At 35.6% G+C, this 20,833-nt stretch overlaps 1 protein-coding gene across 1 annotated transcript in view; it reads left to right on the top strand.

Annotated features, from left to right (window-relative positions):
• Positions 1-20,833, top strand: part of Tenm1 (teneurin transmembrane protein 1) — a 336,137-nt gene that overhangs the window by 172,684 nt on the left and 142,620 nt on the right. Inside the window, exon 13 of the mRNA XM_090327164.1 lies at positions 18,627-18,746. Coding sequence (XP_090183290.1) covers positions 18,627-18,746 — 120 coding nt within the window. The remainder of the gene's footprint in view (positions 1-18,626; positions 18,747-20,833) is intronic.

The raw sequence follows: 20,833 nt of genomic DNA, 5'->3' as shown, positions 1-20,833 counted from the left end.
CCCCATGCCCTGAATGACATTACTTTTTCATAATGTAAATAGGTGAACAGAGGCATTATTGATCGGCAGTGTCTAAGCATTTAATCACTATTAATAATGTAGAAGATTTTTATAAATATGTAAAAACAAGAGTACATTAACCTAAATGACAGCAGTAATTTTCAAAGCCAGAGTTTTCACTTACCAACACTAATGGAGATGCGCATTTGAAAAAAATTCTTCCAGGGCTAGTACAACTGCTTACAGTAAGGTCTGACCAAACTCATTTGCCTATTTTGTAATCATCAAAGGCTGACCTCTACATCAATCCATGTCAAGTGTCTATTATCATAGTTTGCTTAAAACGAGCCCACAGGTGCATTTTGGTTGCTCTGACGTTTAGAAATTAGAAGATCTGACATAAAACATTCAGTTATTTTCCTTCTGTAAATACCTGTAAAGCTTGGAAACCCTGATCCATAAATATTACATAAAAGGTATGGAGCTAGAAAGGGTATGGAAGTATGTGAAGTAATGCACCTTCTATCTGGTGAATATAATGTAACCCTTCTATTAATTACAATAAAAATATGTGGGGAAAAAGTTATGGAGCTAAGGGAACATCTTCTCCTCCAATGGGACATATTATATCCCTTTTACACACCATTCATTGCTTCCCTTACAAGTGGATTACTTTTAATGTTATGGGTGGCCCTGCTGGAATTTATATTTGTAAACTTTTCTCTGTATAATTTCTATAGCTTTCCTTGAAAAGAATGTGTGTGTGTGTGTGTGTGTGTGTGTGTGTGTGTGTGTGTGTGTGTGTGTGTGTGTGTGTATGTGAAGATCCCTTTCTCTGAGGGCCTTTTCTCAAACCTCTTATCATTTTCCTAACTTTATTATGTTGGTATAAAAAGTGAGAAAAGATGACTGTAAAAGAAATAGAAATCACATTAATAGAACAGTAGTTTTACTGAATACCTGTACATCCTCCATAAATAAGTTAATAAACACTCCTTGACAATCTAGACTAATTAAGACCTCCAGACATAGAGGTTCTGAAATTATGGCATCTTATATTTTATGAAACATGATAACAGATAATCCAGATCCCATCATGGTAACAAAAATCCAGATTTTATTAGAAAATATGCATATGTTGACAAACATTTGGTTATTATTACAAGTTAGAGTAAGTTATTTTTTATTTCTCAATATTTTTATTATAAAGGTGATGTACAAAGGGTCAAAAGTTATATACATTTCTTTTCAAACAGTATTCCCTACCCCTACCCTTCGTTTCTCCTGCTTTCCCTCCCCACATCTCCTCTTCCCCCCCAACAAGTTGTAAAGTTCATTTCCAACATGGTGTTTAGTGAGTATCAGCAGTTACATTGGTTCACCCTCTGTCTCAGTGATTCTGTGGCTTTCCTTCCCTTCCACAAATCAGATAAACTGAAATACAAGACAATAGTTACTGAAATAAAAAAAATGGTTACCTCTGGGAATAAACCAGAGGAAAACAGCAAAAGAACAAAGAAATAAGTGCAAACAGTCCACCAAAAAAAACCCCATCTTCTTTCCATATCTTGGAATTCACTCCAATTAGCATCATCCTAAATGGTCATGTCTACATGGCTATGGAGCTATTATGACCCTGTGTTAGGACTATACTAGACATACAATAATTATTACAAATGAGGGAAACAATGGAGTCTGACCTAATATGATTTTCTCCCAATAGAAATATTGCCTTATGAATGGGTTGATGTCATTCTTTGTAATGGAAGCATAGAATTCCATTGCATATATATACATACATATATATATATTTGTGTGTGTGTATACATATGTCATATTTTCTTGATCCATCCATCTACTCTGGGTCATCTGGGTTGGTTCCATATCTTAGCTATTGTAAATAATGCCACAATGAACATGATTATGCGAGTAGCTTTAGTTGGTCCTCTAAGTGGAAATTTGGGTAAAAGAATAAACAAAAAAGCTCCCCTATGGCCCAGAAATCTTACTCCTGGGCATTTACTCAAATGACCCAAAACTAGAGTAACTCTTAATAACAATTTAAAGATCTAGCAGGGCCTGTGATCCTAGGTATTAAGGAGGCTGAGATCTGAGGATCATAGTTCAAAGCTACTGTGGGCATCAAAATTCATGAGATTTTTATCTCTAATTAACCACCACAAAACCAGAAGTGGCACTGTGGCTCCAAATGGTAGGGTGGTAACCTGAAGCTAAATTGCTCAGGGATAGTGCCCAGACTCAGAGTTCAATCCCTCTGACTGACAAAAACAATAATAATAATTTAAAGATCTAAAATTTCACTACAGTGCTTCTGAGTGAGTTCAATCATGATGCCTTCTACCCACAACTAGTGAAATGTCTTAGTTTAAAAAGTTCTAGAAGTGGAACCAAATTTAATACAGCATTAACAACATGACAAGATGATAGATTTCCTTTACTTCTAACTTTCTGTGGCATTGCTGAATTTCACTTCCCTGGTTTACACTGAGATATTGTAAAGATGTTGTACATTGCTTGCTTTGAATTACTCTGGAGGCTTCTTCTTAGATTCTGTGAAGACATTCACCAAGTCTGATTTGTTTTATCATTGTTTTTAATATCCATTGTTATATGGCAAACTACTTCAAGTAGTGGACCAAAATAATTTGTTTTTATTATATATCATGATTGTTTGCATTAGAAATTCAGACACAATATCCAAGATGGCATATCTCTGTTCTGAAATGTCTGGTCTCAACTTAAATGAATTAAATAGCTGGTGGATAAAATAGATGAACAGGAGCTAGGAATCTTTCTTTCCATATAAAACCCTTCTGTTGGCAACTTAAGCTTCTGACCAGTGTGGTAACCAGACTTGGGTTTGTTAGAATTCATTTGTGGTATCAAGCATAGGTGGATATTCTGCTGTTAACCAACATTCCATCAACAGCAGAGAAAAGTAGGTTTAAGTGAAATAGATATGGAGAATAAAATTCTTCAAGGAAATGCAGAAATCCTAGAAGTATTTTGAAGTAACGAGTCAAATAGCATCTTAAATCATATTAATGCTAATGATATATGAATCAGGAGAAAACTGCATCTCATCTGTTGTTCAGAGCCCCATTGTCCCAGTAACTCAGAGCCTTTTTCTTCAAATTCACATCCTAGTTAGATTCCAACTTTCACTGCAATTACTCTAGTCTAAGCCTGCATCAACTTTGGTTGAGCCTTCTTTTTCACTTGTAGCAAAGAAATTTTATTTCAAAGCTGGCTTTGAATCTTGATCCTCAGATCTCAGCCTCTTGAGTACCTAGGATTACAGGTGTGAGTCACCACGCCTGGCATTACTGGTTCATATTTTAAAGAGAGATCTATTCATTCATTAGTTCAAAAAATATTTCTTGTTTACCCACTGTACACCAAGAATTGTATGGACAAATATAAACATAAACATGAGTCCACCTCATCACAGATTTTACATTCTAGTGACTGTATAGTCCAATATGTACATTTAATTATTATACATTCTGTAATATCAAATTATCATGCTATATATCATAATGCATACAAATATGAAATATTAGCTTAAAAATCAAAGGTAAGCCCTGCATCAAATAAACACATAAATATTTTTAATTGGAGTAAGTTCACATCCTCATGGAACATCAGGTTCCTAATGGAGTTTGGAGTTCTATTAATTCAAGAGTCTCAAATTCAACCAATTTGATGGGGCAAATGTGTAACTTAAATTAGATGTCAAACAAGAGGTATTTCAGCAGAACAGACTAAGTCATTAAACAATTACAGAAATAAAACTGACCTGGAAGTTTTCAGCAATAACCCTTGAGATGAGACTAATTGATTCAGATGAACACAAAGAGCTTCTAAAATTGACACACACAGGAGACTATTGATGACTTGTTAAAATAAGAAATAAATTAACACAAAGCTTATCTGGATAAAGAAGTGCTTAGCCATTTGCATGAAGTCTATCCTTTGACATTTAGTGTTATATTTTTTTCTACAAATTAAAGTGTTTGTGATTAAGCAATTTTTAAAAATCTTTTAAAAGTTCCATTTACCACAATCTTTATAACGCTGTTAGTTACACTTTGGAATCATTCCATGGTAGATCCTACAGTTTCTTTCAAATGAAGTCATATTTGGTAAACTGGATAACCAATTCATTCCTGAGATTTATAATCATTGCAATGCACACATGGTTCATGTCTTCATTCAGTAGTAGGCACTGTCCTAGGCTGAAGGCTACAGGAGCTATCTGCTCAGCACAGTAAGATACACAAAGTAAGAAAGGAAGGTAAATGTGAGCAAGGGAGGAATACTGATGAAAGAGATAAAGAAGGAATAGGGACCGAACATGGACATTTATTTCATATGGGCTGGCCCAGCAAAGCTTCTGTGATGAGGTAACATTAGAGGAGAGTCCTCATCAAATCCATTTATATGCTAGATTATTGGAACATGAATATATCTGAACTCTTATCAAAAGATTTCCATATAAGCTGAACCGCGCATTGATTTTTATAAACCCATTGAATTACAACCCTGTGACGTTAAGGCAATGAAAAGATAAAAACAAATATTTCTCAAGAAATTACAACCTATAAGTTATGTACTAGGTTTTACTGATAAGTTGTATGTGTCCCTGGGCTCTAAAAGTGTATTGAGGTAACATGAACACCTGAGACAAACTGAACAATAGACTCTAGACATAAAAATGACAAGAAGTCCTAGATCAGTTATTCATAAAAGGGGAGAAATAGTAGATGTTTATCAATTAGTTGAACCTAGAAGAAATGGAATACTTAGTAAATACTGATTTACAGTTCTAAATATATATATATATATATATAAACCTGTATTTTGAATATTCAAAGGAAATACAGGGGTATGGTAGTATATACCTGTAGTTATAGCTTCTCAGGAAGTAGAGCTAGAGAATCCTGGGTTCAAGGCTAGCTTGTGCAATGTTAACTCAACCCTGTCTCAAAAACAAAATAAAAATAAAAGGGCTAGAAGTTTACCTACTTTAAGTACTTACCTAACAAGCTCAAGGATATGAGTTCAATGGCTACTATCAAGTAAATTTAATACAATATTATTTAAAATATTCAAGCACTCATAAAATTAACATAGTTTTACATACCTACAAGTAACCCCCAAAAGGCCTATAATCATTTGTAGTTTTGTTTAGGCACAAATTTGAATTCATATACTTTGTGTTTAATTTTTTATGAATCTCTTTGTTAAAGTAGTCTTTTATTTGATAATTGTAAACTGTTTGTATTTTTAATCTAAGAATAGCATGTATTATACCAGCTAAATATACTCAATAGACTAATGACTGGGGAAACCCTTCATCAGGTGCCAGAATCTTCAAATCTACCCTGTGCCCACCTTTCTTTCCAAAAAGAGTCACTGCACATGCACATGTTGGGTCCATTATTGCGAAAGCTTTCCGAGTATGACTTGGCCATGGTTTCTTGTAGTTCCATCTGTCTTTACTTCTTGCTGTTTCTGAGCAGCTTCATTCATGTATCACCTCTTCAGTTATTGTCCTAAGTCGGAAGTAAGGTTATTGATAGTTGCTAATAAAGCACTTTGATTTCATTTTTGTGAAAGGTGTTTCATGTGTGAAGACAGAACCTTCTGATTTTCAGACAACTATTTGGGCTCATCCTAAAATTCAGGAAATGCATGTTCAAGACACATTTAAAAAATTACAAAGTGCTGATGATTTCCAGATTTATAGTGCTGACTAGCTTTTGAAATCATCAGTCAACACCTAAGGAACAGAAGGAATGTGTGACTTTAACTTCTTTGCAAATGCTCTTGGGCAAAGCAGAATGAAAGAAATCAGAGAATAAATCTTCAAAAGGTTATTCAATTGATTATTTATGATATTTTAAAACTCAGATGTTCTGAAATGCTTAGCAATTATAATTAGCTATCTACAACTTATCTCAGCATGAGTAGGTATTTTCTAATATGTTATCAATCCTACTTACTGCTCAATTTGAATCAACAATCAAAAGGCTTAAATCAACCATATTATATGCTTACAGTGACTTTCTAGCAGGTTCAAGCAGCTTATTTTGTCCCGAAGGAGGATAGCATTAATGTAAGTTTGAGTGAAACTTGAGAAAGAACTTTTTCTAGCTCATCTGCAGCACACAGCTACTCACAGAAAGTGCTCAGCAGTTAACTCTGGTTGATTTATAGAGGAGAATATTTACTACAGGTAGGACAAGAGTAGTAGGTGAGCTTTTCTATTTGTAAGTCTAAGTTGCAGTGCTACTGAGGTTCTTTTTCTTCTTCTTCTTTTCTTTTTGTCAGTGCTAGGGCTTGAACTCAGGGCCTGGGTACTGTCCTTGTGCTTTCGCAAAGACAGAACTCTACCACTTGAGCCACAGCAGCACTTCCAGCTTTTTCTCTGTATGTGGTATGGAGGACTCAAACCTGGGTCTTTGTATATCCTAGGCAAGCAATCTACCACTAGGCCGAACTCCTGGTCCTTCTAGTCAGGTTCTTTAGAATCTGTATCAAGAGATCACCACTGGTCTAACATTTATTAGCTGTGTTATCTTGACCTAGTTTTATTTTTTATTGTAAATCTAGTTTCTTCAATTTACAAGTGTATCTAATAGTTGTACCTACTCATGGTTATATGGATATTAAGTGAAATGAAATGAAGAATGTCTGGCATAGTATTTAGCTCATAATGATCTGTATAGTGTTTTATTTACACAAAATCTATATTTAATAATTTTAGAGTCCAGTTCAAACTGTGGTCATTTTACTGGGTAATTTTATTATTATGAAATAGTTTCAAGCTGATAAGAGAGAGGACATGAAAGAGATATTATTTGCACTTTACAAAATTAGCAAATGAAGTTGAGAATAATTCTGATTTTTAGGAAAATTCAGAGCAGTGATTATTTGTAAGACAAGGCTTGAACACAATGACGGTTATAGCTAAACCACATTCTCCCTGCATCAAGAAGAGTAATTCATGCCCAAGAGATCATGAACAAGAAGGACCTGCCCTATATTTAATGACTATCCATTATTTGAAAAGTAGATGCACAGAGAAGTAGGAGGGGAGGTTAATGAGGTTAACAAAACCCCATAAGGCTGATTACAAAGATAAACCATTTGAGTAATGTGTAGAACAAGCAAAACTGCAAACAAACAGGGGAAAAATAAGACCAGCCTATTCAAGAGTTGCAAGGGCTTACAGGACAAATATTTCAGGATTCAAATTCTGGACAAAAATAATCATGTGCCTAAATGAAGCAAACTGGCACTTACACAGGCCTGAAAATGTGACTGTGTCATCAGTGTTCTTATTGCTTCAAAACAGTTGATCTTTTTCCCATTACTTTGGGGATCTCAGGCATTCAAAGCAAACCTACTTTTGACAAGCAATTACCAGGGCAGATGGGAAAATAGCCACCCTACCTCAGGGTGAGTGCCCCCATTTTGTTTTACGTGAAACATCACTAGCCATGAGGAAAATAATTCTGCTTAAAAAGCTATCTGCATTTTCAGTAGCACCACCTTTCCCAGAGCTTGAGAATGTTGATGTGTAATGCTCCCAGCTGCTTTTAACATTACCTAGTTGGTAGGTGTTACTTGTCTGTTCTGGTGGTCATTGGAGTGGGATTCAATAAGCCCTTTATATTTAAGTAAAAACTAATGATATTTTTTGGGTTTCCACATGAACATTTAATTCATTCACATTTTTTGCACATGAAAATGGGTTTATGTTAGACCATTTAGTGTTTCCACAGTGCTATATCAGCTTTAGATAATGTATATCATAAACAACATATCTTCTATTTAAGCCCCCAACCTAAAAATATGGATAATAGAAACCTCTAATGCACTTAAATTATGGCATATCAAGTGACAACTATATGATCATATATAAAAGAATAATAAGGCTAATATTCATAAATTAAGCATTTGAGGACCATTCATTCCAGCTGTCCAATTATACACTACTATTTAATTCTCTGAAGTAGTCAATTATCAGGCAAAACATTCATGATGAGAATGTTATAGTACATAGTCCAGAATATCAGCTTCTCAAAACTTAACCACAAGGCATCTGTCACTGAAGCAGTGCCACAATTCAAACTTTCATATGGAATAATAAAAGACCCCGTATAGCAAAAACACTTCTTAGCAGAAAGAACTGCGCTGGAGGAATTTCAATTCCAAACTTTAGACTCTATTACATGGCTATAATTCTCAAAACAGCTTGGTACTGGCACAAGAACAGGCCTGAAGACCAATGGAATGGAACTGAGGACCCAGATATTAAACCACAGACCTATGGCCACCTAATCTTTGACAAGGGAGCCAAAAAAATAGAATAGAAGAAAGACAGCCTCTTCAACAAGTTGTGCTGGCAGAACTGGTTAAGCACCTGCAGAAAACTAAAGTTGGATCCTTCTTTGTCACCCTGCACTAGAATTAACTCCAAATGGATCAAAGACCTAGAGGTAAAAGCTGACACACTGAAAACTTTACAAGAAGGAATAGGAGATACACTAGTCCTCCTTGGCACAGGTCGAAACTTTCTTAGTAAGGACCAAGAATCACAACAAATCAGAGAAAGGCTGGATAAGTGGGACTGCATTAAACTGCAGAGCTTTTGTATGGCAAAGGACATAGCTAGTAAATTAATTAGGAAGCCTACAGAGTGGGAGAAGATCTTCACCAACCAAACAACGGACAAAGGCCTCATATCTAAAATATATCAACAACTCAAAAAATTGAATCACTCCAAAAACTAATCTCCAAAGTAACAACCATCCCATTAAAAAATGGGCCAAAGACGTAAAGAGAATCTTCTCTGAAGAAGAAACAAAAATGGCCTATAGACACATGAAGAAATGCTCAACATCTCTGGTCATAAAAGAAATGCAAATCAAAACAACTCTAAAATTCCATCTCACTCCAGTTAGAATGGCCAGGATCAGGAAAACGAATAATAACAGATGCTGGAGGGGATGTGGCCAGGAGGGATCACTACTACACTGTTGGTGGGAGTGCAAACTCGTTCAACCACTATGGAAAACAGTGTGGCAGTGCCTCAAAAGGCTAAACATAGAACTCCCCTATGACCCAGCAATTCCACTACTTGGCATTTACCCAACCATCCAGAAACAAGGGCATACTAAATCCACTAGCACAACAATGTTCATTGCAGCACTATTCACCATAGCAAAGATATGGAACCAACCTAGATGTCCCTCAGTTGATGAGTGGATCAACAAGTTGTGGTATTTGTACACAATGGAATTCTATGCTGCTGTCAGAAAAAATGACATTGACTCATTTTTTAGGAAATGGAAAGACTTAGAAAAAATCATTTTAAATGAAGTAACCCAGACTCAAAGGAACTTAGGCTCAATGGTTTCCCTCATTTGTCATAACCAGTAGAAACCTTGAGCTCTACTAGCAGAGATCTGCAAAAGAGCAAAACCTTGATATATAAGGCCATATAGTATGAAGCTAATTGAAAGGACCGCCAGGATACTGAAACAAAAGCCATATAATGAATGATTGTTGTCCTTAATGTACTATGTTATCTTTCATCTCCTTTGCTGTCTCTTGGGTATCTCATGTTGTTACAGTATCTCACTTTTTTATCTGATATATTGAATTTATTTGTATTTGGTTATTTGAAATTTGATAGGGAAGGGGGGAAAACCAAGACGGGGGGTGGGTGGTGGGGGGGAGGGTGATGGGTACCAAGACATGTGAAAGGGTATCAATGTATGTGAATTAATGCACCTTCTATCTGGCAAATATCATGTAACCCTTTTATTAATTACAATAAAAAATTATAAAAAAAGGATAGGTTGCATGTACCCTGCAACTTTATATAAGAACATTTAAGTTAAAATTCTGTTACTTCTTTTTAAACACATGTTGTGTGCTCTACGCACGTGGAAGGACACACAGAGAGAAATCACAAAGTTCTTGTCCTAAAGTGACTATATAATGGGAAGGACAAATCTGTAACTGTCATCCAAGACAGGCAAGACCATATGACAAGTGCAGTAACAAAGGTCCAAGCACTGTATAATGAGAATAATTGGAGTAAAGAGAAGTTGACACTTATTTGGGAAAGATAAATTGGGTTAAAACCAATTTCCATTTTATAATATTTGGATTTGAAGAGACTCCATAGTTCATTTTATAGTTCACCCCCCACTTTGTCATGACAGTTTCAAAATGACTCTCCAAATGACACTTGTTGCCAACCTTTCTTCACTAGTTGATGTGGAAGAGTAAAAATTCATGTCGCAAATTTCACCATGGTACATTTGTGAACCCTTTGTTAAATTATTTGTCTTTATGTGATTTGTGCTGCCTGCCTCCTTCTCCAGGGGTTCATACAGCTTAATTGTCTGATTATGCTTTTGTCTTACTTTCACTAAAGGAACAGTTCTCAAAGTCTGGCCTTTAGATCAGCAGGACCAACAATATTTAGGAATTTCTTAGAAATGCAAATTCTTTGACTCCACACCAGACTGACAAAGCTAGAAACTCTGAGCATGGATATTGACATTGAACATGGTGGATTGTGGTGCACCATAAAGTCTGAAAATTACTGAGCGTATGAGAAAAAATTGCCAGACAAGAGTGAGGGCCCATAACAAAAGACCATTTTATTAATTCTATGATGGCAATGAATGATATACATCTTTATTGCAAGTATTTTGATGTATTTTCATTCACACTAGGCCCCTAGAAGTAGCAATGCTTTACCACAATTGACATTCTTGCCTATTATGGGATTCAGTATATGATCAACCCATCGACACTATCCTAGATATACTAATTATTACAAATGAGGGAACAATGAAGTCTATCATTTTTTAAAAATTTGGTTATGGCTTTCTTCATCTAATGTGATTTTTTTCCAAGTCTTTCCATTTTCTTATAAATGGGGCGGTATCATTCTTTCTAACGGAAGCATAGAATTCCATTATATGATATATATATATATATATTATATGTATCACCTTTTCTTGATCCATTCATCTACTGAGGGGCATCTTACCATGTCTTAGCTATAGTAAATAATGCTGCAATGACCATTAGTATAGCCTTGTTTGTGGTCATTTGAGTAAATGCACAGAAGTGAAATTGCTGGGTCATAGGGGAGGACCTCTATGTTTGATCTTTTGAAGAACCTCCTTACTGCTTTCCAGAATGGTTGAAAAAGTTTACACTCCCACCAACAGTGTAGTAGTTAGTGTTCCCTTTTGGCCACATCCCCACCAACATCTGTTGTTATTACATTTCTTGACAATAGCCATTCTAACTGGGGTAAGGTGAAATCTCAAAGTTGTTCTCATTTGCAGTTCTTTCACGGCCAGAGATACTGAGTATTTCTTTATGTGTCTATTGGCCATTCTTATTTCCTCTTCAGAGAAGTCTTTCTTTGCATTGTTAGCCCACCTTTTAATGGGGTAGTTTTTACTTTGAAGATTTGGGTTTTTGGGGGGTGTTAATTTTTGTGTTCTTATGTATATTTTAGGTATGAGGCCTTTGTCTGTTGCATGGCTGGTGAAGATCTCCCAATCTATGGACTTTTTATTTATCTTGCTAGCTATGTCTTAGAGCTCAATAGCTATGTACACATGACAATAAAAGATGAAATAAATTCCAAGTTATAGAAACAGGAGGTTTTTTTTAGTTGTTTTTAATATACTATGTAACATTATTTCTTCTTTCTTTTGTTTTCCCCCCTTTGGTTTATCCCCTGTTGTCACCCTTTTTGATTCTGGTACGCTGTGTCTTGTATATCTGAATTGATAAAGGTAAGGGGAACAAGAAAATGGTGAGAGAAAGGACAAGGGATGAACCAATGCAGCAGTGATACTCTAAAGACAGTAATGTTAGAAATGAACTTTACAATTTGCAGGGGGTTGGGAGGGAGGGAAAGTGGGGAAAAATTAGGGAGGGGATAACAATGTTTGACAAGAAATGTACTCATTACCTTACTATGTAACTGTACCCCATCTGGACATCACCTTGACAATAAATTTAAATTAAAATTTAAAAGATGTATATAAAACGTAAAGATCTCAGAGGAATAATCAGTCTATTGCAGAAGGATTCTGTCCCTTGATGATGTGACCAAGAGATAATTCATTAAGTAATTTACAGGGAAGGATTAAAACACTAGTGAACAAAGGATTTATGTGGCCTCTTCCATCCAGGTCTTCTTGGTGCTTCCTTCCCAATGGAGAATACAGATTAACCGGCCCACATGCTAGATCACTTGCTGGCTAGGTCTTTGATTTTGCATGATACCCTTCAATGTTTGCTTATGCTCATGTTAGCAACTAAAGCAAATAACTATAACTTCTCTGGCCCTGAGCCTCATTTTCCTTAGGGAAGAATTTAATCAGAAATACAATGCACTAAATTACATCTTTCAGCAATTTAGTTTTCATCCTTATTTTTCAAATCAACTTTTGTGCTTTAGGTTAATGTTGTTGCCTGAGGTGTTGAATGACTATTGGAGATTTGACATAGAAGAAAAAAAGAATAATAAATAAGGGAAGAGGAGACTAGAACCAAGAGTTGATTGAAGGGAGGAATAATTTTGACAACGCCATGAGAAATAGCAAATACAAAATGAATTAGATCTTTTGCATCAGACCTGTCTAACAAGCAGCTTGTTAGTCAAATAAGACTCTCAGTAAAGTGTTTCCTGAGTTGCATCTCCCAAGATGCCCTGTTGTTCAGACAAAGCTCAAAACACTTGGTGGATTCAGTATTTAGTTAAAGTGAAGAAGCAATTCCTTTGGGGTTACTACTTTAGCACAGTGACAGCAGGTAGACAGCTTGGCAACAGCCTATATTCTCTAGGGAATAGAAAAAGAGACACTTGTGAGGGGTAATCTTCCAAATACATGTTTTTAAAGTCAGATTGGACATGCCCATCAAAGCTCGAGTTACTTTGCGCTGACTACAGGAGGAGTTTCTTGTTTTTCAAAGATTCAAGGAAGTAAAGCATGCCATCCATGTCTGAATAAAAAAGAGAGCCTTAGGCAAATATGAAAAGGATATAACAAACCCATTGAGAATACACAGCAAGAACATTCCTCTGTGTGTGTGTGTGCGTGTGCGTGTGTGTGTGTGTGTGTGTGCGTGCATGCATGTGTGTATGTGTATGTCTGTGTTGTGTATGTGTGTGTGTGTGTTTGTGTGTGTGTGTGAGAGAGAGAGAGAGAGAAAGAGAGAGAGAGAGAGGAATGGACAGAGCAAAAAGGGGAGAGTGAAAGAAGGAGGTTGGGAGGGAAGGAGGCAGGGAGGAAGAGGGAGACAGAGACAGAGTCAGAAAACAAACACAAAGGAGAATTACACTGAAAAGATATTTCTTGGTGCAGGTCCAGCTTCATGAGAGCCTAAATACAGAGGTCTTGTCATCTGTCTTGAAAGATTCTGAATATTTCTCTCTATTACTAAATTGAAAAGATGGACTGTAGCAGGAAAAGGAAAATTAGTATAAAATATTAAGAGCTCAAGATGGTTGTGAATGGTTGTATAAGGCAGGCCAAGGAAAGGCCAAGTAGATCTGCCCAATTTAGATGTAAATCAAGGAAACTGGGAGTCCTGGAATGGAAAATAGGAAGATTGTGAAATAAGGATAATGGAAAATATAAAGAGTAGAGAATTGGGGTAACACCAAAGATGGCCTCGTACTATCTATACTTCCCTACTCAGCTAGGTCTAATGTTGGGAAAAATGAAATTTGTAGGTTAACTTGAACCTGAGTAAGATTATCAGAACAGGTCATATAAATGGTGGAAATATCTCATTTTAGTGTTTATGTGAATCGGGGTGGAAGGTAGGGGAAGGAATGGTACATATTAAAGTGCCATCTACAAGCTGAAGTTTACAAAATGGCACTGAACTTGCATAAAGCGACATCATATACCACTCTTGCCAAGAGCATATAGAAATGTTTCCTAAACACCACTCAAAACGAGTGCAGTTTAGGGCAAGGAGTAGACTCAAAAGGGCTTTCTTTCTTAAATGGGAGACTTGTCTGACAAGCAGATTTTGGAATACAATGTTAGTCAAATTAAAATGAATACTTCAATGCATTCCCCCAATTTAGACAATTTATAGTGACACAAGGTAATTGGCCTTGGTCAAAGACTATAGTAAGTACTTTGTAAAGTTCGAATAATCTAGGAATAAAAAGAGCTAAGAGTTATTCTTTTGAAAAATGGATGGCAGTGAGTATGTAAATAATGGGATCAAATGCAGCAAGATACAGGGAATCCTAGAACATTTAAAGTCTAATACATTACAAAGACAGTTCAATGCTGATAAATGTAGAATAATAAGTTTTATGGAGCTTTATCATATGCTGTAAGTTGGCATGGATCATAAAATATGAGGAATAAAAAAAGTGGTAGGGGAATTGAAAGACAAGTCTGTGTGCATTATTTATGAATGATGAGAAGTGAAATGAATGAGAAGAACAGGTAGACAATGTCTTGAATAATGATGACTTTGATGAGTTGTTATTACACAAATATGTGTGCTTCATAAAATATGAGAAATATTAAGGAACAGGAGTCAAAAGACAAGTCTACTCAGAATGAGATACAGAATGAATGAAAAGGGGAATACAAGGTATATACATAGAATAATGATGACTTTTATGAGAGTCACTCATCATCCTGGATATAAGCCATATAGGAAATAAATGTGCAGCAAAAGAAAATGCCGATCTATATTTATAATAAAGCAAGAGATGATAGTGCCAACTAGGCTGGATAAAATTAAAACAAAAATAATTGAACCTACTATATCTGTGAAAAGACATAATGAATGACCAGATTGATGTAAACAAATAAAATTAATATGCAGAATTTTCTTGCTGATAAAGTTATTAAGCATTAGGAAGGCATTGTTGCAAATACTACCCTAGTTAACTGATGGAAGCTTCGTAAGCTCATAGTCTCCACCACACTCACCAAAACTGGCAACAACATTTAAAGATTGAGTAAATATTAATTTCTAAAATGGTTTCTCCCACTAACATAATCACTTCTCAGTCTCTCCCTGCAATATTTATGCAATTTGTAGTAAATTTTCAGTTTATTTCTACTTTATTTCCATACATTTTGCAAAAGATTGCTCATCTAGGCCACAGAAAGGTTACTTCTTGAAACCAGAGATGTTCTGTATTTTCATTACTTGGTCCTAGAACCTGGGACAAATTTGCTAGGATTAGTTCAAAATCCAAAACTGACAAAATTCAAATGACTTCTGTTTTAGTACAAAAATAAAGATTTCAAAGTGATACAGAAACTGGAACAGGACATGGAAACAAGAAAACCACTGATGTCACAGAACGAAGAAGGTTGCATTGACAGCCCATAATACTCAAATAGTAAAAACAAATTATATTAGTTTACCTTTGTATAATACTTAATTGCTTGTAATTTGGAAAAACTTTGAGTAAATTAGAATAAATCTTGTTAGCATAACTAAGAACCAATTCTTGTGACTGAAATAAAATTTAGTAGTGCGTTCCAAAATTAAACACAGTGACAACAGAGGATAAACCATAGGAACAAAAAGAAAGAAGAAATAACTTCACATAGTACATTAAAAGCAACAACCACAAAGAAAAACCTCCTGTTTCTACATCTTGAAGTTCATTTTGCTTAGGATCTTTTTATATGGTACATATAAGCTAAATACATAGCTACTGAACTATTGTGATCCTCTGCTAGGAAAATCCAGGCACATGAAAAAACATTCAAACTCAACATCTCTACCATAAAAGAAGTGCAAATCAAAACTTTGAGAGTCCATTTTACCCAGTTCTAAGAAGGGTCATTATCAAGAAATCTATTAACAGAATCTGGCAGGGATGTGGCCAAAAGGGAATGTTGGTGGGAGGGTCAATTTGTTCAACCACTCTGGAAAGCAGTATGGTGTTCCTCAAATGACTAAACATAGAGGTCCCCTACAACCCAGCAATCTCACTTCTGGGCATTTACCCAAATGACCACAAACAAGGCCATACTAAAGTTACCTGCACAATTATGTTCATTGCAGCATTGTTTACCATAGCTAAGATATGGAATTAACCCAGATGCCCCTCATTAGATGAATAGAAATGTGATTTCCATCAGAAAGAATGACATTGCCCCATTCATAAGGAAATGGAAAGATGGGAAAAAATCATTTTAAGTGAAGTAAACCAGAACCAAAGAAACATAGACTCCTTTGTTTCACTCATTTGTAATAACATGATATTTTTATTCCCTGATTGAGCAGCCCAGAATACCCCAAACCACATTGGATGAGAAAAAAGTGACACTTATGTACTAGGAAAAGCTGGTTCAACTTTTCTTAGCCCTATGAACTCAACCTTAATGAGCCCAGAGCTTCCAAGGGTAGTATTATTTTATTGAACTCCATGCCCTACAAATGGTAGACCACCAAAAGTTCTCTGCTTGTAAATTGGCCCAGGGCTCTGTCCTTAAGAACCAGACTTTGGAATTTGTTGCAGCTTCTCAGGCAAGCTAGAGTTAAAAATAATGCACAATTCTATTGACTATATTCCTAAGAGACAGCCATACCTAAGGACTTGTTGGCAAAGCTGAGAGTAATTTTTTTTGCAGTTGTGGGGATTGAACCTGGGCCTGGGCACTGTCCCTGAGCTCTTCAGCTGAAGGCTAGTGCTCTTCCCCTTGGGCCACAGATGCATTTCCAGTTTTCTGGTGATTTATTGGAGATAAGAGGCTGTCGGGCATTCGTGCCTGGGCTGGCTTTGAACCTTGATACTCAGAATTCAGCCTCCTGAGTAACTAGGATTACATGCCAGACATAAGCTACTGGCACCCAGCTGAGACTAATTTTTAAAAGAAAAATATCCTGAAAAAAATTTAATTAGACAAGTGTAAGCTAGGATAACAATCTGATTTATCATGTTTCCTTTGCAGACTTCAACTTAAACATTACACTTTTGTTCATTTATTTTCCAAAGGAATCTAGTAGTTTAGCATAGAAAATGTACATAGTCAATTGATACTGCTGATCACCTGTGAGAAGAACAGGAAAGAGAACTTGAGCTTGTCAACAGGGATTTTAGTCTTGTGTATAATGTATATCTGTATCAACTGATAAAATTAATTTTGTTGAAGAGAAGGATCTTTTCAGCTAGGACACTCAGCGAGGTGTGGTGGGTCACACCTGTTATGCTAGCTACACAAGAAATGGAGAACTGGGACCAGAGTTTGGCCTAGTGGTAGAGTACTTGCTTCCCTAGAATGCACGAAGACCCAAGTTTGATTCCTTGGTTCCACATACATAGAAAAAAAACAGAAATGGTGCTGTGGCTCAAGTGGTAGAGCTCTAGCTTTGAGGAAAACCCAAGGACCATGCTCAGGCCCTGAACCCAAGCCTAGGACTGGCAAAAAAAGAAAGAAACTGAGATCTGAGAAACATGGTTCAAAGCCATACTGGGCTGGAAAGTCCATGAGACTGTTCACTTCAATTAACCACCAAAAATCCAGAAATAGAGCTGTGGCCCAAATCATAGAAAACTAGCCCTGAACAAAACAGAAAAAGAGAAAAAAAAGGAAGGGAGGGAAGGAGGGATGGAGAGAGGGAGGGAGAGAGGGAGGGAGAGAGGGAAGGAGAGAGGGAGGGAGGGAGGAAGGAAGGAAGGAAAGAGAGGAAGAAAGAAAGAAAGAAAGAAAGAAAGAAAGAAAGAAAGAAAGAAAGAAAGAAAGAAAGAAAGAAAGAAAGAAAGAAAGAAAGAGAGAGAGAAAGAGAGAGAGAAAGAAAGAAAGAAAGAGAGAAAGAAAGAGAGAAAGAAAGGAAAAGAAAAGCTCAGAGACAGTAACCCAAAGTGCTGAGTTCAAACTGTCAACTAGCATTTATACATACGTGCATGCACACACACACACACACACACACACACACACACACACACACGAAATCACAGACATAGTCCTAGGCCTGTCTTCCTAGGAAATACAAAATTAAACGCAGAAAAATATTAAGAAACAACTAAACGGTTCTAAAATATAGGATGGATTTTAAAAGTGAAACAAAGTGAACAAATGCAATAGGGGTGCTCAGTAGACACTAGGTTGAAATTGAACTATACAGTTAGTGGGTGGGGATGGGAGGGAGAAATGGGAAGAGAGTGAAGGAAGGAGTCCAAAAAGAAATGTACTCATTACTTGACTTATGAAATAGTACATCACCTTAATAATAACATTTTTAAATAAAAAAGAATGAATATTTTTCTCATATTATGCATTGTTGATAATTCAATGTTCACTTAAAAACAGAATACAGAACTTAGAATTCAGAATTCAGAATCATACCTAGTATGATTCCAAGTGTGATGGGTTAAGAAAAAAACTCTCCAAAAATGTTATTAAATTTACAGAGCATAGTGAAATTATTGTTTGCTTCTTTATATATACCTCACTGTTTTCCAAAGTTTCTACAACTTGATATCTAGATTCGAGTTTCTACATACTCGAATACATACATACATATTTGCCTTTGATCTTGTGTTGTAGGCGTGCCTGTGTGATTCGAGGCCAAGTGGTGGCCATAGATGGAACTCCTCTTGTGGGCGTGAATGTCAGTTTCTTGCACCACAATGATTATGGATTCACAATCAGCCGTCAAGATGGAAGGTATGTCAGTATTGCCTCTGAACATTTTTGGAGCCAAGTTGTGACTTCTAACCATCAGTAAAACCGTGGGCACAAGACGACAGAGTGACAGTAAGCCCATTTGCCTTCACCTAGAAAAGTCAGTGTTGACCCCCTGTTTACTCTATTTTTCCATTGAAGTAAAACCAAAAGTTTGTTCTGATAGTTGATCATTATTCTTAAGTTTTTCTGAAACCTAACCATATGGAAAGTTTTTTATCTAGCATGATTTAAAGAATAAATAGGGAAATTCATCATGGAGAATTTATGCTATTTTTCTACAATAGGCCCAAAGTAGTTCAGGAATGATCATGTCCAAAAGACTTTTTCTAACAGTTCAAAATTCAAATAAATAAACATTTTATCTTATTTTCAAATACTATTTAAAAATAAAGTCAGAAAAAATAAAAGTAAGAAAATACAAATACAAAGATAACAAAGAAAAAACTAAAATGGCAACCTTACTTTTAAATATTTAATTTTTAATAATGCTTTCTCAGGGGATGAATGTGTATTTCATTGGCAAAGCATTTTCCTAGCATACTCAAGGCCCTGGGTTTGATATCCAGTATCACAAAAACCAAATGTGTCTTTACCAATGCTTACTGATTGCAACTGATTGACAGGCATGGCAAGCAGCACATAATACCTGCAATGATTTAACCCTGAGCACAAATGACCAGAATCATAAGAGCTTTTCAAGGTTTTCCAAGACCTGAAAAACAAGACCTCTAAATAAAATCAACCCATGCTGGAAAAGTACTTACTCACAAAAACCATTTTGTTTCGGTCATTTAGACATACTTTTTCAGAATATTTGAGTGAATAGGCCTGTGTAGCTATTTGTGACTCTCAGGAACACCATAATAACAGCCTTGAGGTGCTCTGTTCCCCAGTTGGATACCTTTAAAGTGACCTAATAATACTCACAAAAATGACCTATTGGCTTAGAGCTTTTTCACAGTGTAAAAGACTATCCTATCTCAAGAAATTGCAATGAGCATTATTAATCTAAATCACTTAAGGAAAGCTAATTGTTCAACTTGGGCTGTGCTGAATTTACTTTTTCAAATGTTATAATAATGCTTGTAGAAAATATTTTAAAAGATAAGTAAGATTTTTAGCCTACTTAAGAAAATAAAATATGTATAAGCATTTAGATGAATTATTTGTATCCAAATTATATTTCTAATACTAACTTGTCATCTATTCATTATAACAGACTGACACAAAAGTACTCAGCATATAGTATAAATACGATAGACACAAAGATACACAGATGATAGATAGATAGATAGATAGATAGATAGATAGATAGATAGATAGATAGTTTCCTGCTAAACATTCCATAAGGGGAGCTTTAATCTAACTTCAGTGGACCTTTCTTCCAGTTAGAAAAAAATTATCATTCACTCACTGATCACTAGTGTACAAAAGTAGCCTCTCCCTTTATAATATCTTCAACCATGTGCCATGAATCAGAAAATGGATTGTTTCTTCAAAGAGAAATTCCTTCTAAAACATTTGACTTCTTTTTGACTTTTTATAGAGTACTGATGGACTCAGAGGACTTTTTAGCTTGCCTTAAAAATATAAAATTATTGTATATTTAAAAAGAACTTAAAATAATCTTAATGTCTAAAATATCTAAATATTTCTCTTTCTATATTACTAAAATTATTTTCGAGTAATTTTTTTGTTATTTCTATGTTGTGAGTTTTAAATCAAATGCAAAAACCCTCCTCTACTTCATTTGCTTCTATTAAAGTTAGTTTATGTAAATGACATACTAGTCAAAGTCCCTTTTGACAATAACTCTTCTCACAGGCTCCATAAAAAGGTGTAAGTACCCAAATTCCAAGCAAGCCATCCTACTGTGACAGTGTAGTGAATTTTTTCCATTTATATATCTTTGCTTGTTGCTACTTCAGATTAAGTACATTGCAAAAATAGCAAATAATAAGGAAAAATTACCTGAGGGTAAAAGATTATAAAAAAGCTGTTATTAACACGTAGATATCTGGTAGACACTGTGATATTTGAAATACTGAAAAGGTTCCTGCCTTCAA

This window comes from Megascapheus bottae, chromosome X (assembly GCF_031878675.1).
Source record: "Megascapheus bottae isolate mThoBot1 chromosome X, mThoBot2.hap1, whole genome shotgun sequence".
Classification (NCBI taxonomy): Eukaryota; Metazoa; Chordata; class Mammalia; order Rodentia; family Geomyidae; genus Megascapheus; species Megascapheus bottae.
This window is presented reverse-complemented; position numbering and strand designations above follow the sequence as displayed.